The sequence below is a fragment of the Lissotriton helveticus genome, chromosome 11 (assembly GCF_964261635.1).
Source record: "Lissotriton helveticus chromosome 11, aLisHel1.1, whole genome shotgun sequence".
Classification (NCBI taxonomy): Eukaryota; Metazoa; Chordata; class Amphibia; order Caudata; family Salamandridae; genus Lissotriton; species Lissotriton helveticus.
In genome coordinates, this window is record NC_136072.1 from 152,576,394 (window position 1) to 152,596,487 (window position 20,094).

General features: G+C 43.4%; 1 protein-coding gene across 1 annotated transcript in view; it reads right to left on the reverse strand.

The window, feature by feature from the left end:
* Positions 1–20,094, reverse strand: part of WDR49 (WD repeat domain 49) — a 676,266-nt gene that overhangs the window by 559,349 nt on the left and 96,823 nt on the right. Inside the window, exon 6 of the mRNA XM_078668100.1 lies at positions 1,194–1,361. Within this exon, the coding sequence (XP_078524226.1) occupies positions 1,194–1,361 (168 nt within the window). The remainder of the gene's footprint in view (positions 1–1,193; positions 1,362–20,094) is intronic.

Here is a 20,094-nt window from a genome sequence, read left to right on the forward strand (position 1 = left end):
CTGGGTGGTTCTAATTTACAGTGAGTTATCTTTTGGAGACCTATGGTGCATACTGCATGGATGTGTTACTCTATTCCAATTCAATCTGCAGCTTTCGTTCTGCTTTAAAGCACCAAAAACAATGTTTAGATTTGCCACGTAGGTAAAACACAATTGAAAAGACAACTAACCACCACAGAAACAAATAGAAGAGAAAAAACATAATTTTCCCTGCGCAAACGGGGATTTGGGCAGGGTTCGGAAAACCCCAACTCACACATAAACAGGGCCTTAAAGTACACAATAAGGTGGTAACCAACACCGCCGTGCAAATTAGCCCCACTCCAGAAGTTTACACTGTCTGGCCCAAGGTGTTTTCGAATATATGATGATACAACGAATTCCGTTGCAACGCATGCCTTTACCACGCATGCGTTACAACGGAATTCGTTTAGCACGCATAAACCTTTCACCGACTATTTGCGTGGTGACGTCATACGTCGTGAAGAGAAAACGGCATATTTTTACCGATTTCTCTTAATCGACTCTGATGCCGACGTGACTTATGGTGAGTTGTTTTATTTGGGGGGAGACCCCCCCAAGCCCCCCCCCTTTTTTTTTTACTTTTACCACATATGCCTTTACTACAAACATCGTAGTAAAGGCATGCGTGGTAAAGGCATTAGTTGTAACCACGCATGCGTTGTACAGCATGCGTGGTTAAAGATTTCGTGGAAACGGCTTCGTTGTAAAAGCCGTTTCCCGGTGTTTTCTCAGTGCCTTATAACCACATAACATGTAGATCCTAATGCTTTATGCACTTTAATAAATATATCAACAACCTAAAATATAATATAATTTTTATAAAACCAAGAAGCCTAAAACCGTACTAAAAACTATGAAAAATGTGAAACGTCAATAATTCATATGTCTTTTTTCCAGCTGTACACTCCTACATGTTTTGGTTGTTTATTGTCTGCTTCTACCTTTAAGTCTTCAACTTTCTATTCTTTTGTTGTTCAAATTACATTTAATTTAACCTCCTCAACAACAGAATAAAGCAAACCAAACTCAACATGATAAAAAGGGCAAGAATTAACTCTGAGAGAAATACGTTGTCAGGTTTCTTTAAAAGCGTCACCTTGTTCTGAGCTCTGAACACAGCACCTACCAAGCTACACATTAGTTTAAAGTTAACTCTGTTAGACATGTACCAATCAAATTGAGTCCTGCATGGTAGTCAAAGGCATGGATTCCCTGGCTGATGTTCAAAGATGTTGTCTTAAGCCGCCTCTTCCCTCTGTCCACCCAAGCTAGCACCATCGTGTTATCCTCGCTGGTTGTGCAGGACAAGATGGCCTCCAATGAGCCACTGTAAGTTACTAGTTATGGGAAAAGAGAAAATATTCACATTACATTTATAAAAGTGTAAGGCCCAAAATAAGGGGGTTGGGGGAGTCTAGAGAAATACTCAACGTCCACAATGCAATTACATATGTAAACAAATGTGTAAGAATCTGAATCCATCTTTGAAGTGTGCTTTTCATTTGCTTGCAAAGGGCAGTGCTGCCAGATTACACTCTTAAAACAACTGGCAACTTTTGACTCACTTAGATAATCATTACATATTTCATAAACAATTCTTGAACACTGCTGTGTTAGAAATATCAAAACTGGCAGTTGATCAATGTATCAATTTATTTCAATTTAATTCGAAATAGTTGTGCCATCAGGTAATACAATCAAAGAGGAACACTGTACAACATTTTACAACATTTCATTCCAGAGATATGAAACAATCACAAATAAACGTCTATTCAGCAATTTATACTAACAGTTTACTAAAGCCATCCAAGGGACTAGGAATTCTTCTTCCCTTTACATTATTTCCTGCATGTTGAAAAACTTTCCTTTACATTTATATTAGTTATAAAACGAATACAGCAACACTTATAGATTAATGGCGGTCATAGATAAATTTGTAACTTTCGGAATTGATTGCTCGTTGACATCCTGTTTTCCTTCTACTCCATATAATGCTTAATTGAATTATTGAGGGCTGCTGTGCGTATTGATACATATTTCCACACACGTGGATTAAATCCATTTCTAATTTTGTATTTCACTATAACAGAAATGAAAATGACAGCTAGGAGTTTCTATGATAAAGCCAGGGAACAACATCAAGCTAGGCCATAGGCCTTCAGCAATTGAACTTTTTTTGCATTTTTATTACAAACAGGGATGGCAGCCTGTACACGAGGTATAAAAGAATGAAAGAATAATATAATAAGTGTCGGTAGAAGTTATATATTTATGACTTAATTTAAATGTTTACACTTTCCAGGACCTTTATAATGGTTTGCTGGTAGGCATAACCCCATTTATGGTGCAGATAACACCTGCCACAAGTGATGATGGGCTAATTTGAATTTAACACTGCAGTTGTTATATAGTTATAAATTCTGTGCTTCAGCGAACTTTGATACGATTTCACTGGAATGTAATTTTTTTTATATTTTATTGTACTTACGATGGCAATGAACTGAGTTTGTATTTTAATGTGCTTTTATATATTAATTGTGCGTATATTTCATTTGGAACTGATTGGAGGTGCAAATCCTTAATAAATACTAAATTGAACTGAATTGAATTGTGCTGATAACACCAACACAATTGAGGAGTTCTGCACAGACGTAATTTCCACTAAAAGGGTGGGGAAGTGGGCATTCCAAGGCGTAGTTTGCCTTGAAAGTTTGGTAATGTCAGCACCCTTGTGTGTGTTTGGGCATTCCCAATTCTAAGTCCATCCACTTTCCACCCTTGAAACGTTTGGACATTTCCTCCAGCACATATATCCCTTTCCAGGCTGAGAAGGGGAATGAATCACCTCCACAGTAGATGGGGCGTAGAGGAAGTGATTTCTCCAAAAGAACAAATATTTTCCCTGCCGTGAAAAAAAATCCACCTGTGCGGACTTCTCGGCAATGGAGACTGCAGCACAGCGTGAATAGGATCCAGCAGGAAACAGCACATGACCTTCAGAGGAGCAGCTTTCCAGATGCAACAAGTAAGAAAAGGACATTCAGATAGAAGCAGAGGTAAATCAGGTCGTGTGTCTGCCTGACGTACAGTAATTCACTAACATTACTCCCGCGTGTTACTCCTCAGTGATGCGGTCACAATGTCTGCCTGTGTGGGTATAGTAGGTATGACGTTTGACAACTCACCTACCACATTTTTAATAAAATGTTAAGTAATGTGGAGCTAGCACCATCCTGAATGTGGAATATCATGATAATTTACCCTGTGCCAACCTTCTTCCTGTCCCCTTTGATGTTATCAAACACTATCTGAGAACCCTGCAAAGATAAAGAGTAGTGCTTCTTTTTACAACCTTGAATATGTTCTGGAAATAAGGGTTAGTTCAAAGGCTTCTTTGACTTTCCATGGGTCCCTTTTGAGCTCTGCCTGATCAATGATCAGGCATTCGCGAAGCTTGAGCTCACTACTACTAAAACCTCAATCCTTCCACAAAAAGATAACTAGGTGCAGAGCTTTCTCAGGTATCGCACCGAAAATTTGGAACACCCTTCCCCCAGATGTACGCAGAATCTCCTCCTTTGCCGTCTTCAAAAAAGAAGCGAAAATGTTTCTAATGAACAAATTAAAATCCCAAAAATTCAACTCTCTGATAACTTTTTGCTACCGATTGTATCCAAATACCAATGTCTAAATCTTTTGTATTGTATGCGATTTCCGATTATATGTAAAAAGTGTGTGATAGCAGTGTACTGTAAAGCGATCTTATACCCCCGTGGGTCATGTTCGCACTATATAAAACTTTATAAATAAATAAAATAAATAAATGATAGAGCAGAATCTCCTACTTGACAACAGAGGCAGGAGTGGCTATCCATGAGTCAACAAAGCCAGTACAATTTATGACGCTGACGTTCAAAGAGTGGACTAGTGAAGCACCAATATGTGTAAAACCAGTATCCAATCTTTTTGGCTCTCTCATGGTCCCTAGAGGTCTCCATCTTGCCATTGGCCCCTTGCTCCTAGGTGTTGCAAGGAATTATGACACAATAGGTTAAAGGTCTGCACCCCATTATCTTTCAGTGCAAGCGTGTTCTGCTACGCTGTCTGTTTTTTACCCTCCACATAGATTTCTCAACAGAGCCAACAAGACATGCTAAGAGGATGACTTTGTTGACACATATCAAGTACGATTCGTAGTACATGGTCTGTTTTTTAAAGGTGGGAGTATGAGACTGTTGAGAGTGGGGAAGGGCAGTTCGCCTATTATGGGGTCTGTGGGAGTGATGGGGTAGTTGGTGGAGATCATGTAAGGGTTCTTTCGGAGGGCTGTTGAGAGGGCGTGGCCTTTCCCAACAGATCATTTCAGTCAGTCTTGGAGGGATACAAGACGAAGCGGATTTGCTTGAATTCGAAGCTGTTAATTTTTGTTATGCACAAATGTCTGCAATTGGTATTTAACCCCATGAGCTATTTAAAAAATATGAAAATGATTAAAAAACAATAAATTTCCATTAAGATGCCATTTAAAAAGCTGCAATAAACCCAACTCCGACGGTAAAGGTTATATTTATGACACAAAGGGGCATATTCACAAGTCCCTATCGCCACCACAAAGCCACTTTCAGTGATATTGGGATGGCGATACGGGCCTCGCCTTATTCAAAAGGCAGTGTTAAGCCACATAGGGGCAGCGTAAATAGGAGGCAGCGCCAAAATGAAGACCAGGAAAATCCTGGTCTTAAGGTGGCGAAACGAGGAGAAATGATTTTTTCTCCTCATTTTTGCTTTGTCCACTTGTGCTGCCTTGTGCAGCACACATGGAAAAAGCAAATTGCCACGGTTTGTGTATGTACAGGAAGGTGTCCCTTCCTGTACATAAACAAACCTTTTTTTTTAAATGCCATTCTGTCACTTTCATGTATGCTGAATAAAGCAGAACACATGAAAGTGAAAGAATTGCATTTAGGATTGTTTATATGCAGGAAGGGACACCTTCCTACACATAAAAACAAACCTCCCCTGCACACAGACACTATTGCACTCTGGTGCAAGGGCACCTGCGCTGGCGCTAAATTGTTAACCTTAGCGCCATCGCAGGGGGAAACGCAAGGGTGCACTATAGCTTTGTGAATATTGTGCAGCCTTGCGTTTCCGAAGTGGCGGAGAGAGGGGTTAAGCCAAGAAGGTATACGTCTCTCTCCGCCACGTCCTTGTGAATATCCCACAACACGTTGAAATCCATACTGCAAAATCCTGAGCGACGTGAGACATTGTCTCATACTCAGTTGCAAACGACCCACAATTGCACGAATGTAAATGAGAATGTACAAACATTTTCGAGAAAATCTACTGAAATCTTGAGATTTCATAGCTTTTCAGGAGTGCTCTTGTAAATGTTTGTGAATTCAAAAGAAGAGTCAAAGTAAACCTTCAGCTAAACGCAGGAGTAAATCTACACTTTTTAAAAGAAATTGTCTCATGGAGGGCTGTTTGTTGTAGTGCATTACACGCTCTTTGGCATTCAAATTATGAATACAAATATTCATTTTCACTGTTAACATCTGCAGATTTTCAGTTATCCCCGCAAATGTTGCCTTTTCCCCCTGCAGAACTGTGAACAACATGTCTGCAGATTTCTACGTGTTTTGCCTTCTCCTGTTGAGAAGGGTTATTTATTGCTCTACACTGATAGGCAGCCTCATGATTGTCGAAAAATGTAGATCTTGTTTGCTTATCTGACAGTGCAGCTTCTAGCTGACGTCATCAGCTAGACCCGCAGGGCTTCCTGAAACGGAGTCAGATGGAGTCATTTAACTGGTGCATGTCGAATGGCAGCAGCTGCGCTTATCCGCTTTCGGGAGGCCCAGACCTGCCAATCTCTGAAGCCCTGGACTACAACAGATCACGAACATCACACATTTTAACCCACATTGTGCGTTCACGTGCCTGGTCTTCAGAGGGGACTCAGAATCAACAGTTCAATTATCATAGAAGTGTAAAGATGAGTCGAGTAAAGCACTGCAAAGGTCATTAGCTGGCATTCACACTTCAGTCTTGCAATATTCCATTTTACAAGGAACCTCTGCACTTTGAAATGACCGCTAAACAGGGAAAGGTATGCTAGATAGCCCTGCAGTAACTACTTATATGGACAGCATTGCAACTCCTGGAATATGACATTCTGATGCACAGGGGACACTGGGCTGTAGGCAGGGCCTACGGAATTGTGCGATTTTGCGACATTGGTGTTTTCGCATAATTATGCATTGCCACTTAATGCATCATCTGATGCATAATCTGCAAAACTTTTAAAAATTGTTTCTAGCTCAATCACATCAAAAGTTGGCAAAATTATGATGGCACATATTCCCACGCAATGGAAGCGCTGGATGCACCCTAGTCTTTTTTATTATCATTTTTAGTGCTGCTGCATGACAGCCACACTGCTATAGAGAATGGCTACAAGTGTATTGCAGTTGCAGACTTAATGGTCTCAAAGGCGAGACCTATTGACTTTTCCAATACTTGTTAGGTCTCGGCACAGCAGCCCTGTGATTCTGAGTTAAGCAGTTAATCTCCTCATATCAGAAAAAGAAAAAACCAAGCATTTGCAATGCAATAGGTCTCGCATTAGGAAAGTTTGAGCTATTGGTATTGTAAATGACACATTTTTAGGTCTCGCGACCTATCAATGCGCGCATGCGCATTGAGCGGAGCGAGAATTCAAGTGCTCAAAATGCTCGTCAAACCAAGGGCTTTTTGGTGCGGTTTTCTTTAAGTTCACGTGAATCACGTGACCAAACAAGCACGCGCATCAGCCTCCCTCCCTCCTAATTGTATTTTTTCACGGCCGCACAGCACATCAAAGGGCTTCTCCCAGCGTGTGCTGTGCGGCTTCTCCTCCCCTAATTATTCATGGCTGGCCGGTGGCCGGCCGTAGTTTCAGTTAGCTCACAGCCTCTCGTTCCTTAACCCAATAACACTTCATCTATCCCAGCCCTCTCTATTCATCCCTCGAACCAGTTCCTTTGTCCTAGAAATCCTCAACTAACGTTACCATGGAAATGTTAATCAAATTTACCATAAAGGACGCACGGAACGCTTTCCCTCCGAGCAGCAGGCTTACCCTAATATCCAATTAACCGCTGGATGTAACCACTAACCCTGGGTTCACAAGTACCGGGCTACTTACCATAAAGCGCCTCAAGCCCCATCAACGGTGGTGAAGCTCTATGCAATGCATTTACTATAAAATAAGTTACCATCCGCGGGATCCGAACCCGTGACCCGCGAGACACCCCCAGCTCTGTAGCAGGGCAGGGAATTGACCACGAGCCACGTGACAGACAACCTGTGACGTGCAGCGCACGCGCAGACCAATGCAGCTGGAGGTGCATTAACCACCCAGGGTAACTCACAACAACCACGAGAGCGAGCAGTTTATAGTCTCTCTCTCTGCCCCCCTTCTTTCTCTTCTCCCCCTCTCTCTCTGTCTCTCCCTCTCCTCTCTCTTTCGCTCTCCCTTTCTCTCTCCCTTTCTCTCTTCTCCCCTACCCTCTCTCTCTTTCTTTGTCTCGTTCTCTCCTCTTTCTTTCTCTATCTCGTCTCTCTATCTCGTCTCTCTCTCCCTCTCCCTCTCCCTCTCCCTCTCCCTCTCCCTCTCCCTCTCTCCGACCCTGTATCCGCCTGAGGTCGGTTAGACTAGTATGGTTGAGTTCTGCTGTAGTAACTCCTGCTTTTAAAACACTGCGAAGCTATTAAAAATAATGCATTGAAAAATGTGCGTCCGCCATTGTGTGCAGTGCACCACAACCATTACCATTACCAACCCAAAGCCCGGCGGACACAGCTCCGTAAAGCTGTGCACGGCGCAGAAAGGATGCCCTCTTCCACCCCCTGAAGCCCCAGCTGCGTTCAGGGATAGTGAGTGATGTATAATTCATAGCGCCTCACTGCAGCTTCCGGGTGCGTGCACGTGAGTGCAGAGGCCGGGTGAACTGACCAATAACGTGTGCAGTCCTGCATGAGGCATATACTTAGCAGAGACGTGCACACATAAATCAGGTGCAGTACACAAAACACCCACAGTACAGTGCACACTCCTCCGTGCTGTCAACACTTCAGTAATGTGCACGTGCATATCACTGGATAGTGCGGTTCATTCACCAGCAAGGTAGTGCCAATTAAACAAGCTGTTCACATTATTCTCGCAGTGCACATGCGCATGCATACATACTGCAGCTCCTACTAAGCGCAGACCTATTATTACACGTGTGTGTTCTGGGAAGTGAAGCTTGTGGATGCGCATTCATATGCACACATATATGGTAAATAGCGAAGGCGCGCACACTAACAGAGAAAATACAATTGTATGTAGAGAATAGGTGGTAAATTACTGCACGTTTTTTGTGTGATTTGAGACGAGTGCACAAACACATACTTCTGATACATGTACACGCTTCAAAGTGAAATGCAAATAAACAACATAGTTTTGAGGACCAGCAAATCCAATGCCATGCACAAAGAGTGGCGTGCAGGCACTGCCAGGCACACGCCAACATACACAACACATCTACAGATGCACTGGCACTAGCCATGCACGGGCGTTGCCAATAGGTTTCGCATTTGGAAAGTTGGAGCTATTGGTTTTGTAAATGACATTTTATATTTATATATTGTTATTGACAATGCCAATAACGATATATAAATATAAAATGTCATTTACAAAACCAATAGCTCCAACTTTCCTACTGCGAGACCTTTTAGTAACGCCAGTGCTTGTTTATTTATGTTTTGTTTTTGAAAATAGCGAAATTAATAGCTTTGTCATTTACAATGCCAATAGTTTTAACTTTCGCAAATGTGACACATATAACATTTGTAATGCAATATGTGTTGTAGTTACGTGTCTTACATGTATTGATATTACAAATAACAATGGCTTTTAATTTTTTTTTTCAATAATTAATACTTAAATGAAAGTTATTGTAATTTATAATGGCACTAGCTTAAAGTTTTGTAAATAACTTTTTTGAAGATTATGTTCAGCGTATTTTATTGTGAAGGAAATCCAAGAACAGAAGTGAAATATTAACATCTTTTTGTTACATTTGTAATAAAGCTTGAAGCATTGAGAGAACATATGTGAACCAGTTGTTGTTGAATAGTTGCACAGATTGATGCTATGGTGGCGCTGAGTGATGTGATGGCGAACGAGTGATGCTGTGGCCTTCAGTGATGCTGTTGTAGCACATAGTGATGTTGTGGTGCCCCTGAGTGATGCTGTGGTGGTGCAGAGTGATGCTGTATGCTATGCTATGTTTTGTTTTGCTATGCTATGTTTTGTTTTGTTATGCTATACTATGTTTTGCTATCCTATGCTTTGATTTGTTATGCTATGCTGTGTTTTGTTATGCTATGCTATGTTTTGTTATGCTATGCTATGTTTTGCTATGCTATGCTTTGTTATGCTATGCTATGTTTTGTTATGCTATGCTATTTTTTTGTGTTTTATTATGCTATGCTTTGTTTTGCTATGCTATGTTTTGTTATGCTATGCTATGTTTTGTTGTGTTTGGTATGCTATGTTTTGCTATGCTATTATATGTTTTGTTTTGCTAAGCTATGTTTTGTTGTGTTTTGCTATGTTTTGTTATGCTATGTGTTGTTGTGTTTTGTTATGCTATGTTTTGTTATGTTATGCTAAGTTTTGTTATGCTATGCTATGTTTTGCTATCCAAAGCTTTGTTTTGTTATGCTATGCTATGTTTAGTTTTGCTATCCTATGCTTTTTTTGTTATGCTATGCTATGTTTTGTTGTGTTTTGTTATGCTATGCTATGTTTTGCAATGCTATGTTTTGTTATGTATGCTATGTTTTGTTGTGTTTTGTTATGCTATGCTATGTTTTGTTGTGTTGTGCTATGTTTTGTTAGGCTATGCTTTGTTTTATGTTATGTTATGCTATGTTTTGTTATGTTATGCTATGTTTTGTCATAGTATGCTATGTTTTGTTTTGCTATGCTTTGTTATGCTATGCTTTGTTTTGTTATGCTGTTTTGTTACACTATGCTATGTTTTGTTGTGTTTTGTTATGCTATGCTATGATTTGAAATGTGTTTTGCTATGCTATGTTTTTTTTGGTATGCTATGTTTTGCATTGCTATCTTATGAATTGTTTTGTTATGTTATGTTATGTTTTACTATCCTATGCTTTTTTTGTTATGCTATGCTATGCTGTGTTTTGTTATGCTATGCTATGTTTTATTAAGCTATGCTGGTGAGGGTGTGTGAGTGTGTGTGAGGGTGAGTGAGCGTAAGTGAGGGTGAGGGGTGTGAGGGTGAGGGGGTGTGAGTGTGTGTGAGGGTGTGTGAGGGTGAGAGGGTGTGAGGGTGTGTGAGGGTGTGTGAGGGTGAGGGGGTGTGAGGGTGAGGGGGTGAGGGTGAGGGTGATTGTGTGAGTGAAGGGGTGTGAGGGTGAGGGGGTGTGAAGGGGTGTGAGGGTGTGTGAGGGTAAGTGAGGGTGTGTAAGGGTGAGAGGGGGTGAGCGGTGGTGAGGGTGTGTGAGGGTGAGGGGGTGTGAGGGTGAGGGTGTGTGAGGGTGTGTGAGGGTGTGTGAGGGTGAGAGGGTGAGGGTGTGTGAGGGTGAGTGAGGGGGTGTGAGGGTGAGTGAGAGTCTGTGAGGGTGAGGGGTGTGAGGGTGAGGAGGTGTGAGGGTGAGGGGGTGTGAGGGTGTTTGACGGTGTGTGAGGGTGAGAGCATGTGAGGGTGTGAGGGTGAGGGGGTGTGAGGGGGTGTGAAGGTGAGGGGGTGTGAGGGTGTGTGGGGGTGTGAGTGGGAGGGGGAGTGAGGGTGAGGGGGTGTGAGGGTGTTGGGGTGTGAGGGTGAGGGGGTGTGAGGGGGTGTGAGGGAGAGGATATGGGGTGGTGAGGGTGTGGGGTTGTGAGGGTGAGGGGGTGTGAGGGTGAGGGGGTGAGGGTGAGGGTGAGGGTGGGTGTGAGGGTGAGGGTGAGGGTGTGTGAGGGTGAGGGGTGAGGGGGTGTGAGGGGGTGGGTGAGGAGGTATGTGAGGGTGAGGGGGTGAGGGTGAGGGTGAGGGGGTGAAGGGGGTGAGGGTGAGGGGTGTGGGGGGTGAGGGGGTGAGGGTGACTGAGGGTGAGAGGGTTGTGAGGGTGAGGGGGGTGAGGGTGTGAGGGTGTGTGAGGGGGGTGAGGGTGTGAGGTTGAGTGAGGGTGAGTGAGGGTGTGTAAGGGTGTGTGAAATGTTTGTTGATTTTTGTATTCATCAATGTGCCTTAGATAAATAACATGACGGTGATTCACGATCAGCAAAGCATGATGCAATAGTAAAAAAACAGAGGTAACACGCAACATAACCAAGACATTTACAGAGAAATGCACATTAGCAGATAATTCCAGGGCAAAGAAGGGCTTGCAAAGAAAGGTTTACAATGCCCCGCTGAGAGAACTGGGGACAATCCTATAGATGCATGCTAACAGTTTCAAAGTCTTACGGCTTTGCGGGTGAAAGCTTCTTTTTTTATTATTCCTTATTTTGAGTGATTAAAGTAGCATTGCGAATTTACTTCTGGTGCTGTGAAAAGCATCTAGAATCACAAGTTTTTCATGGCGATAACAGGGTTATTAGCAAATAACTGTTTTATGAGCGATTCACAGGATTTTTTGTAGAATTCTGATTCCATACAGGAGAAAATGAAGGCTAACGAGGTGTGGAGTCTTATTATTCATCTCCATAGTACACGAGGAGAATGGGGTGGATCTGCCAATCAGTAGGAAGCATTTTAATTCAAATAGGGGTTAACAAGAGGACTTGGAGAGATGTTTTACTCTGCAGCAAAATGCCACATTTCACAGATAGAAAGCCATGGATTCAGTTTTAAAACTGTGGAGTGCCGAATGGGAACAAGCTCTCGGCATTGTTGTGGCAGGGGCGGGGGAGCGCATTCCTTTAAAATCGGATGCGGCGGGCTGGGGAGCGGCAGCCTTTGAAATCTGATGCGAGGCACAGGCAAATGGTAGTTTGTTACGCGGCTGATTTGTGCATGCGCATAGATCACATGAACTGTGTCTAATCCGCCGATTTGGCAGACTTTGCGGACTGCTTACTAGAATCTCGACAAACAAGCATTGCTAAAGCAATGCTTTAGGTCGAGATCTAAATATGACATTTTACTAAAAATCCTATCACATAAAGAAAGCAATTGGGCCCATGTCTATGGGGAAATACATGTGGAAACAGACATCTGTTATCGCAATAAACATACATTTCAAATGAGGAAAGGGCTTCTTGAAGTGTGTGTGGCATTATAAAACAAATGCCAAGAGGTTCAACAAGGAGGACAGAGAAGAAGAAAAAAATAAAAGTAGTACCTCAATCACAGCACGATCAGCAGAAGGACAGCTATCAAGTAGAAGCAATGAGTACTGGGTCCATGCTCCAACCAAAAGAAGAAGCAGTGAAACTAGCAAGCATAAGCCAATAGGAAGGCAGCAAATAATAGTGAAAATGAAGCCAACAAAGGGGAAGCAATGGGAGGGCTGCGAGCCCCATCTCATGTACAATATCTCTCGCAAGCGAGAGCGCATGTAGCACATGCACTTTCGCAGGTGAGACCTAGAAAGGACAAAATAAAAAAGCAATACTATCACAAATTACCACATATAATTTGCCTTTTCTTACCGCATAATTTTGTGAACTCTATCACATAATTCCAGTGGCCCAGGCCAAAGGACACAGGGACCTCATGGCAAGGAGATAACAGGACAGCGAGACACAGGGACAGGAGTGGAAGGGGTCTGAGAGACTTAAGACAGGAGAACTCTGCGATACAGCCACTGGGACAGGGGGACATATACCAAGAGGCTTTGGGGCAGGAAGATTTGGGGCCATGGACACACAAGAAGGTGTGACTGAGGAAACACAGGAACACGGAGATAGTGAGGATTATGACACCCTGACAGGGAGAAACTAGGTGCAATAGGCACAGAGACAGGCAAACAGAAATGAGAGATACAGCACAAATATGAATACATTAGAGATATTTACACAGAAACAGGTGAACTGGAGGATTACACTGTGACGTGGAAAGGGAAATGTCGACACTGATACGTGTAAGAAGAAACACAGGGAAATGAGCAATAAACATGGGAAGCAATAAACACAGGGAACAGTTCTGACCGAGATTTTGGTACACGTATATATGTGTCAGGCAGATGACACATGTCTTACGTTAGTCTTTCAATGCACTTTCAAGGAATCCTTGAAGAACTATGGTTTCCCTATTTGGTCCCAAAATAATATGAATGCTTGGGGATTTGTGCCCCAAATTAGGGCTTTATGTTGGGCAAGTCTCTACCGGTCTCATAATTGGCGGTAATTAAAAACTGTCATTGGTTGAAACGAGTCCCTCGCGGTCCCTGTATTATGAGCATTAAGTAAAGGAACAAAACAACACTAATCTAATGATGAAAAATGGAAAAAACTTTAAGGTAATCCATGTCAGCGATTGAATGCCAGTTTTTGCATTTCACATGTTTTACTTGATCTTGCATTCCCTAAACCTGTTTGCTTTTTCCAGGACATTGTAGGGCAGATTTACATGCCCTTTGCGCCACTTTTGCGTCACTTTTAACATGGGGAATTTGACGCAAAAGTGGCGCGAGGGCCTTGTAAATCTGCCCCTGTGTTTCTGTAGGTTTTTTACATGCAGCGCATTACTTTTGCTCAGTGTGTACGGTGAGCTGAATTCTAGGAGGCTTACTTACAAGCCCATTGCGCCGCCGGGACCTCACTGTTTCCCATATTAAAAGTGACGCACCGGCAGCCAAGGGGCTTGTAAATAAGCCCCTGGGTATCTGTGTGATTTCAGGTTGTGGGGCGTCTTTAAAATAGACCCCGCTTGAGAGCCCTGGAGGAGCTTCTCGGTGCCTGTCAGTGAGTCATACACTTGTTCACAACATCATGCTCCTTCAATCCTTGGCCGCTCTGTAGATCTCACAGAGCAATGGTCAAGTGTGCAGAGACACTGCAAAGAAAATTGGTGTGAAGGGAAGAAAGGTAGTGATTGAGACACTCAAAAGACTACTGCCGCTTCCACAGACCTTCGTAATGTTTAATTCACAGTCTCATGGCTTCAGAATTGAAGTGTTTTAATCCTAATTAGTCACATAAAAATCGTTGTTACTCAGTTATCTGATGCATTCAACAAGCACAGGCAAAGGCAATAAGGTTGGGCTTATTTTATGTGCATGCCAGTTACTGTGTGATATGTTTGGATGCAATAACAGTATACATACAGAGAGGCACCTAAAATACTGGTTGATAGATACACTGCGGATTCTAGTTTACATGCTTTAAGCAAAACCCTTCATTATAATATGTGACTCCTCTTGGGAGGGATTCCTAGATATACATGCCCCTTTTAAAGACACCCCCACCTTTTTCATCCCACCTAAAGCCTTTCCCCACATTGAAATAATAACACAGACACCTTCTTGTGTGATGCAATGTCTTCTATTATGGGAATCTTAGTATGTACACACCTAATTGCTTATCTACTCGCATTTAGGAGTGGTAGTTCTGTTGCCATATTGATGACGGAGCTCATAATGAGGAAAACATGATTCTAAACTTAGTATAGCAGAATTTAAGCTGCTCTAAGTGGAATTTAGAGGTGTAGGAATTCACAAATTTGATTTTGTCAATTTCACTAGCAAATTCAACTCTTTGCTCACATAGGTGGCCTTTAGTTGCAGAAAAAAAACATTACAGACAAATTCCCTTCCATTCAAGAACAAATATTACAGAAAATCGAATCCATTATTTGCTGATCTGATGTGGAAACAGGTTTTTAAATCTAGATTGCTTCGAAAAACAGAATATTCTGTTGTTGCAGGAATTCTGCACATACACAGACCTATGCGCAGGATTATGGGACCTCGGTGTATAGGGGCTAAGCCTTCCCACCACCTTAGTGCCCACGAGCCCAGGACCGACTAGCTATAGTGTCTCACTCACTCTCCTACAGGCTCACTGAGAATCAAATGATTAGACACCCCAGAACACAACACTCCTGACTCTCTCAGGAATCGCGGTTACGAGGAAAACCCTTTCTCTCGCACTATTGTTTTTGTCCATCATAAATTCTGACAGAGACACAAAAAAGTTTAGAATATTTATTTGAAATATTGTGCTCTATAATGCAGTATACATGCCATAACAAGCAGAAAAAATGCATAATACAAATATTTTCAGCATAGCAACAAGGCCATACATCATGAAGGGAGATGTCCTAATTAAAAAAAAATAGAGAAAAGACAATTCAGCCTAACCTCCGTCCCCTTGCTAGGAATAGATATTATTATATAACAGAAGATCTCTGGGCTTTGGCAGCAGACCCCATACCTTAGTGCCTAGATGGTAGATCTACATAGGAACTGCATTGCTCTTCTCCTTGGAAAGATCCCTCTCCAAGTGTGTCTTCCCCACGTGTGCATCCCCGTAATATTAAAATGCTAGTCTCCCACCAGCTGCATTGGTATGTTGTGTCTAAGTGCTAGGGCCTGACCAGAACAGAACAAGGGGCATTTTTTATCGACCTTGCTCACAATGTACAGACTAAACTTTAGAAACAGGCAGAGAACGAGCACAGCTAACAGTTCCCATGTGAAAGGCACGGACAGAGTCATTGCAAAATAAAAGCAGATAGGAACGTGTGCAAAACTGTATCATGGCTAAAATGCTCATGCTAACTTAGCGATGTCAACAATGTCCCCACCGGCCACGTGACACTGTAGTCTGAGGTGACTATAATGTAATCCTCTTGAGTCTGTTTAGAACATGACAAACACACACATGTGAGAGAGCGCCATATAAAGTGAATTTTGTAGAGGTGCACCATATGTACAAGTAGTCAGCACCCGGATATATAGAGGACCTTTAATCATGTTTAGATACGATATATGACAAGGCATTTGAATGAATTGACATCTGAAAACGTGCAGAACTAGCGTTACAAGGTGCAATTCCATGCTTATTGCAATGTAGAAGTGTTTGAAATGAAAGCTTTCATTAATGATAGAAGTGTTTAATAGATCAATAAATGTGCCTTTGGATGAACTATAGCGAAATGTATAATCATGCTTTATGTACTAGATAATTAGTTTAAGATTAGAGCAAATGCTTTTGTCGTTAAGGTTGGAGGCCTAAGTGAACCAAGAAAGTGCTAATGTAAAGCGTTGGGCCTATAACCAGCAGAGGCCTAGTAAATGGAAATGGCGCAGGCCTGTATGAAAATGTCTTGCTTAAAACACATAAACGATAGAAATACTTATGAAAGACCTTTTAGAATTGTTGCAACTTTTGTAGACTGTGAAGTTATGTGTGTATTTCTTTGCAGGCGCCTCATCAAGCAGATAGTAGAGTAGAAGGGCCCATTGTGTATGAGCGTTAGGATGCTAGACTCAGACATGGAGGAGTAGACTAGGAATTTACAGAAGCAACTTGAAAGGATGAAGAGCCTGAGACCCAAGGACGTCTGAACGGACAAGAATGGACTTGTGCCATGTGGAAAAATACAGAACTCATCACCTTTTTGAGGGGCGTCCCAGGAGGCGTGACTTTATCATTGTGGGGTTTGGTATTAGGGACAGTGCCCCGAGGGTGGAGGCAGGGCAGACGAGCTGAGGAGCTAGAGAGAGCGGTCAGATGGGCAAAGGGCATAGATGCAAGTCAAGAATGATAGTCTAAGGGAATGTGGGCGAACTTCACTTGGAAGTCACCACGGCTGACACCTTTTGGATAGGACGGGTGGTTGTTGAGTAGGGATGTCATCTAGTATAGAGTAGGGACAGACTAACCTGAATTTATGTCTATTATCCTGATGAGTACCAGAACTCAAGTGATAGCAATTTTGTTTAGCCTGATGGTCCTGAAATTAATTCTCGTTCTGTTCATTAGCCGACTGAGACTTTTCCGTAGGATTATGTTTGTATTAGTACCGGTTTATCTTTTGAACCTCTTGCTGAGGTGCCTGTATCTTCAGTTATTTTTGGTTATGTAATAAACCTTCTAAATTCAGTCTTTAGTCAGTGGTTCTTTGGGGAAAGCAATTGGGTATTTTGAATTTGATCTGTTTAGTGTCAACTAGGTTGCCTTATTCACTCCATGACAGGTAAAAAAGTCCAGTCGACCTGTGATGGGATTCTAGAGAATGAGAAGCAGACTCTAGAGGAGAAATCCCGCCGTATCAATTGGTAGCAGTGTAGGATGGTTATCTTCTGAGTGAGGGTAATCTAGAAGTAGGTTGAGATTTCCCCGAGGCCCATAGAACCCAAGGATGAGTGTCCAGACAATCGCGGATGGCGGATGGCGTTCCATGGAATCTGACGGAGAGTAACAGTGCGGCAGACAGCAGCAGGTCGGAGGAGAGTGAGTATGAAAAGGGTCATGCGTTGTTAGATTGCGGTGTTATGTGTATTGTATGTGTATTGTCTGGCGGAGTTGAATGCCTGTAGTGTGAAAGAGGACAGGTTGTGAGCGCGCGCAACCGGTGAAAATCTTAAGCTTAAGGGCAGTTTAAGTGGTTCGGGTGTATCGGACACCCAAAGTAATTGTCGACCATTGTAAAAGGGGGTCATGAGGTACCATTTATCGCCCACAGGACCGAGATAGGGGGAACGTGTGTGTGAGTGGGTGGGTAACGGACGCTGGTCGGAAGTTACCGTGAACTTGTAACCTATCAGAGTGGCGAGTGTCCGGTCGTTCGCGGTCAGACACCTGCCAGTTGGTGACAATTACAGTTAGACTGTGGCCGTACAGTCAGGGAAGTGGTTGCTTGGTCGGAAGCAATCATTTTCAGTGTATGATTGGGACGCATGCGAGACCGTGAGAAGAACGGAGAGAGGAGGGGAACTGCTGCGAAACGGAGGCGAGTGACGTCAGAAGGAGCCGCGCTGGGATAGGGCGGTTAGTGTGAAACCGCGCTGTGGTAGGGCGGTTGGCGTGAAGCCGCGCTGGGATTGGTGGATTGTCATCAGGAAGTACAGCGAGTGTTGTAAACAAGGAAACGCGTTGTTTTCGTCATGAAATGTTTTAAGATATTGCGGAAATGTTTCAAAGGAGAAAACAGGATAGAACCTCGGGGAGGGGAGGAGGCTCCACCCGAGGATACTCCGGCTTACTACATGGCAACGAATGTTGGGTTGCATACCATATTGTGGCTCGATAATTGGTGTAAGATGACAGATGGAAACGAGGAATTGACTTTTCCTAAATATGGAACGTTTAGACTAGAAGTGTTATACCAGTTGAAAGCGATTATGGCTGCATTGCGACCTTTGCCCAGACCAACACAGTTCGAAGCACTAAATGCATGGATAAGGGCAGCCCACGACAGAAACAGAGATAGGAGACAAGAAAGAGTGAAACGCTCGGTAAGGGCGGTTCAAGAGGCGAGGTGGGATGCCATGGAAAAGAGATGGAGGGTACAGACCATTGCAGTAGACAAGTTGTATCCATTGCTGGAAAGTACAGGCAATGGGCAGAAAAAGAGTATAGATGATGAGGAAAGCGAGACAGACGACAGCCTGATAGAAAGGCTGTTCTCCGAAAGGCCACCCCCATACAATCCAGAGTTGCAGGAAACGAAAGCACCGGCAAAGCACTGGGAAGCCCCAGCAGGGGAAGGCGGGGTTCCAATGGGGAACGGATGGGAAACCCCAGGGGACAGGTTTACCCCAGAAAAGGGAGAAAGGGCACCCCCACCCTCCCCAGTGTCGAGAGTAGTGGGACGGTTTACAGTACAGAAAGTTAGGGTAGAAGAGGGCGTCCATTCTCAGAAATTGCCAGATGCCCTGACGGTACCTGTTACCATAGGTCCTATAGTATCAGTGTACAATCCAGAACAGACCCAAGGCGAGAGTCCACCAAAGATGGGGAGCGAGAGGAGTGCTAGTGAAAGTAGGACTGGTGCGGCAGATGGGTGGAAGACCTTACCCAGACCAGTAGAACGGAGCACCCCTTTGGTGGCATCGGCAGACTCCTCAGAGGAGAAAAGAGGTTGGAGGGATTCGATGGATTTGAGAGGACCGAGGCCGAGGTCGATGAGAGAGTTAAGGCCAGATTTGAGAACTTGGGAAACAATTGTGGACACCCAGAGCGACAGATCAAGGAATGTGTTTGGGACAGAGAACGAGGAGAATAGGATGGGTTCTCACTGTGCAGCTAGCGAAAGCAGGCAGGAGTGGGAAAACGGAGGGGTGGGGAGCAGGGGGACGTCTCATCATTCCTCTGGAGATAGGCGACAGGAGTGGGACTGTAAGAGTTGCGAAGGTAGAAGGGTTCCTCCTAATACACCTGAAGAGAACAGAAGAGGGAGTCAGGAAGGCGGCGGAAGGGATTCTAAGGAAACCCCTAGCCAAGGCACACTGAGAGCGGCAATAAAGACAAGGAGGTTAGATGTGCTGAGATTAAAGTCAGAAGTAGAGGAAATAGTGGAAGGTACGCTGCCACTAGAAAGGATTGAACTTTATGAACCAGATGAGTTGTTGTTTGTGGCAAAAGATGTTACTCGAAAGGCTAGGACAGCTCATGAGAAACTTTCTGAATTGGCAAACAAGTATGTGGTGGACTTGACAAAAACGAAAGCCCTACAGGGGGGCCACAGGTTACAGTATTCAGATCAAGACCTAGAAGAAAAGAGGGTGATCGGATTAAAAACCCATATTAGGGAACTGATAATGGGAATCCGGACATGGTCCCAGCTGGAGAAATGGGAAGAAAGGTGGTCAAAGAAAAAGACAGTCAGACGGAGTGTTATCGAGACATCCCCGGGAGGAGGGTTGATGCACGCGGAAGCATACCCCTTGCGGGAGGTGGCTCATGGGGGATATGTACATGTACCCTGGAGCAGGGGAGACCTGGCTGCTTTTACGAACACATTTCCTAAGTTGAGGGAGAGTCCAGTGGAATGGTACAAGCAGGTAGAGAGGTTTGTTAAAATTTCTAAGGTGCTGTGGATTGATCTGAACACACTGTTTGATATTGTGGTTCCA